We start from the raw sequence: 4,260 nt of genomic DNA, 5'->3' as shown, positions 1-4,260 counted from the left end.
TCTCCCTCTTTTGGGGGGACCTTCTCCTTTGCCAAGCACGATACCCTTTTCCAGGGACTGATCCCTGCTGATAACCTGTCCAAAGCACAGAAGACGACCTCTAGCCGTCCTCACAAGGAGCCTTCGCGCTGTGCTTCGTCCAAGACACATTTGCGCATGCCTCTGTGCTCTCCGGATAGCCAATGTTCTTGGTGAAGACCCGAGTCGAAGGCGGTAGTGCTTCCTTGATAATCCTGATTTGTTGCCTGGTTTTCTCCCGTGTATCAGGTGACGACGGAGGCGGTAGCAGGGGTCAGGTGCACGTTAGTCCTCCAAGTGATGTCAATGCTCTTCAAGGTCTTAAGAGAAGTGTTTTGCAGCAGATTTTCCCGGTGCAAGACGTCACTTGGTTTCTTGACCGCTGCTACCATGCGCATTGACTGTGGATCCAGGTCAAAGGAAATCCCCGACAGCTCCACTATTATCCTTGTTCATCATGCTGTGTCTTACTGGTGCTGTTGCGGGGCTTGTGTTCTTGATGTTGAGAGCAATCCCACTGAGAGTTCCAGTCTTTGGTCTCAGCAGCAGGTGCTTCAAGTCCTGCTCCCTTTCTCGGGAAAGGGAGGCAGCGGAGGGGACGTCTTTGCTCAGGGGCTTGGAAGTGTTTGTTCAGCCTCGTGGAAAGGTTTGGGAAAGGCGATGGAGAGGCAGCCTCTTCAAGAGCATAATCCATGGGATTGCATGATGCCGGTGGAGGCGGCTGAGCGGGCGTGTGTTTTGCTGTGGTTGTTTGCACGACAATAAAGGAAAAGAAGACGAAAGAGCTCAGCCTACAGGAAGGTACAGAGATGAGCACACCGCTCCCCTGCACCTATCACCACGACAGTGCGATTTCTAACAAACACAGGGTCATACGACCTTGAGCTTTGGGCGGACACCTAGCTCACATCAACATCGTCGACCAATTGTTCTTCCCAAAAAATCCTCATTTCACCTCCATTCTTTAAAAGAAAATCACACGCATTGAATGGATATAGAATACATAAAACAACATACAAAGTAGTCATTAAGAAACATTGATCTAAAAGATGAGCTAAACGGCTATCAAATATTATTTGATGCAAACTCAAAAAGGATGAGAGAAAATATCCGAGGACAAGTCATTCTTGCGTCCACAAGTGCCCCCTGCTCTAAGTGCTTAGTTCACTTTCAAAGGATGTTGCATGCATTCTCTCTGTCTCTCTCTGTCTGTCTCTCTCTCTCTCTCTCTCTCTCTCTCTCTCTCTCTCTCTCTCTCTCTCTCTCTCTCTCTCTCTCTCTCTCTCTCCTGAGACTGAGAGCCAGTGAGCCAAGAAATCAAATAACAAGGGTCTGTGTTTCCCGTCGCAGGTGGTCCAGATCAGAGGTGTTGGTTTCCATAGCAACCAGCCCTCTCTCCAGGATGGTGAGAAAAGAGGGGCGGGGTCGTTGAAAAGGATGGATCAGCGAGGTTCTTTCGGAGATGAGGGCTCCTGCAGGGATCCCGGGGGAAGGGGGAGGGCATTGACACGGACGTCCCCCACCCCATCTCACCCTGCTCCCTTCCCTGGGGAATGTACAAGTCTTGGGGGGGGGGTGAGGCGAGGGATGGGAGGGGTGCCTCGCGCTGGGAAAGCCTTTGGAAGCCCCATTCTGCGGCTTCCGTGAGCTGGGAGGACTGGTGTCATCACTCACAGAGGATGCATGCTGGGTGCCAGACACTGGAAACCAGGGGTGAGCAGGGCCACCCGTCCCCAGACCTCAGAGTGGAACTGCCCTTCACCGGGTCCTTTTTAGTTATCATCACCACTGTTATTATTTTGCTTGACTCCCTGCCAGTTAGTCAGCAGGCCCGTTTTCTTTATCAAAGGTCAACCCATCTTAGGAAAGCAGGAGTTCCCGATGGCTGCCCTACCCACACCCCAGACCCTGGTCCAGAGGTGAGTGTGGTCGCTGCGGGGGGCGGGGGGGACGCGGGCGCTCATCTCTGCATTTGGGTCTCTGTACATCGCTGTAGGAAGTGGTGTCGTGTATGCAGATATCTAGGGAGTGCGTGGAGCCCCCACCTCCTCCCCCTTATCTCCAGAATGCGCCTGGCAGGTCCTTTGTTATAGTGTGTTGTCCGGTGGACTCTGATTCACGGAAACCCCACTGAGCAGAACACAACAGGGGGTCGTGGGGTTTCTGAGACTGTAACCTTCACAGGAGCCGGGGCACCATCTTTGTGGGTGGGAGCAGCTGGTGGGTGGGTGCGAGGCACCCTTGGACTCCTTTTGCTACATGACCCAACCCATTGGTATAAATGTAACCATCGCAGCTTATTCAATGGCCCTAGTGCCGCTCTCATAGTCAGCAACTGATACCCATTCAGCGCTGCGATCATGCCACCAACCCATCGCACTGCTCTCCCTGACAAACCCACTTTGGCCACGGATGAAGCTGTCACAATGACACTTCTGTGTCACGTTTCAGGGGCTCTCAGATGCACCTGTGATTTCTTGGGCATGTGAGCACTTCCGGTGTGGACAGGTCATATAATGGCCAATGTCTTTGATCGGATGGAATACAGCACCATTCAACACTTTGGATTTTTCAAAACTTTTTATTGTGAATTAGGTGAGTAGTGGGGTGGGAATGTTGTATTTCAGACCCTCACTTTTTTTGTATCCAACAACTTAAAACACCCTGTCAAACCTCCCAATAGCTTGCTCTGTACCACCCCCACCACCCACCACCTTTTGCTCTTCTTCCTACACCCCAGTTAATACCTGCCTACCCCCTAGACGATTGCTTCCCCAGCTCCGCCCGCCCCCCTCACTTCTGGTAGCCTCCAAAATTGTCTTCTTTGGGTATAAAAACCTATATCTTGATTCCCGCCCCTTTTGTAGCAATGGTCTCATACGATATTTGTCATTTTGTGATGGCTACCTACCTTCCCTCAGGTTCATGCCCTCCACATCCATCCAGGCCCCGAGGTGCTTTACAATTCCATCATTGTTCTTTAGTGACACCTATGTTAAATCTACTGGGTTTCTTTCTCATTTCTTCACACCCCTACCCCCACAAAAAACCCATTTATTGGGAGCAAATACAGAAATCTTATCATTCCGCTGTTCAATCACATCAAGCAGTTTTGTACAATGGCTACCCCAATCAGTTTCTAAACATTGTCTTTTTGAATGCCTTCATATCAGCTGCCTTTGACTCCGCCCCTCCCGCCAAATGTCATGTTCATGTCTGGGCTTAGATCACATCACTGGGCGCTCTGTAGCTTCCGTTTACAGAAGCTCCCTGGGAAACACCAACTCTCACTGCCATCAGGTCGAGTCTGACTCCCGGAGACCCTGTCAGGCAGAGTAGCACTGTCACGAGCAAATCTGAAGGGGCAAGGCTGTCAAACGTGTAGCTCGACCTAGCCAGGAAGACATGCGATGGACCGATTGTGCAAATGTAAATTTACTACATGGGGTCAACTTCTGGGCATTTCCCCCCATGAATGAAATGTCATGTTTTAATTGGACAAACTTTGGTGGACACGATTATAGAAAAGACCTGGCATCGTTTGGGGTTTTCATTGGGGTGGATAGACAAAAATAAATATTGCACATAGAAATGTTTCTTAAAATATAAAAACACAAAGCTATTGTTGCATGCGGTGGACCTAGGTACTGGCACGTGGTTGGGTTTCCTATGACAGTAGATAAAAAGTTCCTGCCTGCAGACCTCTTTGTTACACGAAAACATGACAGTGTGCGGCTGCGGTTTCAGGCTATGTCCTCCGCCTCAGTCCGCTCGTTTCTGAAGGCGGCGTGTCCGTCCCTCTCACCTGTCCGTCGCTGAAGACTGTGCGCACCGCGTCTAAACAACGGCGGGGGCACATCCGGTCGTGCTCCTTTGAAATGCGCTCGGAGTTTGGAGAAACAGAAAGACGTCCGAAGGGGACAAGATCAGAGATGGAAGATGTGGGGGGAGGTTTCCTAATTAAATTCTTGTGGACAGCCCTCCTACTCTTGAAGCTGGAGCAGGTGCCTTGTCACGGTGTTAAAAAAAGAAATTTCTCACCAATTCAGTTTTCCGTTTTCGGAAAGTTATTTCTTAAGAAACCCTCATGAATGTCTTGTCTTTCGAGAAAATCTATTAAGGTGAATCTTTTGGAATTACTCCCAAAAGCCGTCAACACAATCTTCTGAGCTGATCGCTCTACCTTGAATTCAACAGACCCAGCAGATTTCCCTCAGAAGCCACGGTTTGGAGGGAGCCCCC

At 50.2% G+C, this 4,260-nt stretch overlaps 1 protein-coding gene across 1 annotated transcript in view; it reads left to right on the top strand.

Moving 5' to 3' along the window:
• Nucleotides 1–4,260, top strand: part of SMIM17 (small integral membrane protein 17) — a 29,177-nt gene that overhangs the window by 4,038 nt on the left and 20,879 nt on the right. The window contains exon 2 of the mRNA XM_004715654.2: nucleotides 1,868–1,937. Coding sequence (XP_004715711.2) covers nucleotides 1,900–1,937 — 38 coding nt within the window. The 5' untranslated portion in view covers nucleotides 1,868–1,899. The remainder of the gene's footprint in view (nucleotides 1–1,867; nucleotides 1,938–4,260) is intronic.

Source organism: Echinops telfairi, unplaced genomic scaffold (assembly GCF_000313985.2).
Source record: "Echinops telfairi isolate 266 unplaced genomic scaffold, ASM31398v2 ScPeMD7_655;HRSCAF=1070, whole genome shotgun sequence".
NCBI lineage: Eukaryota > Metazoa > Chordata > Mammalia > Afrosoricida > Tenrecidae > Echinops > Echinops telfairi.
This window is presented reverse-complemented; position numbering and strand designations above follow the sequence as displayed.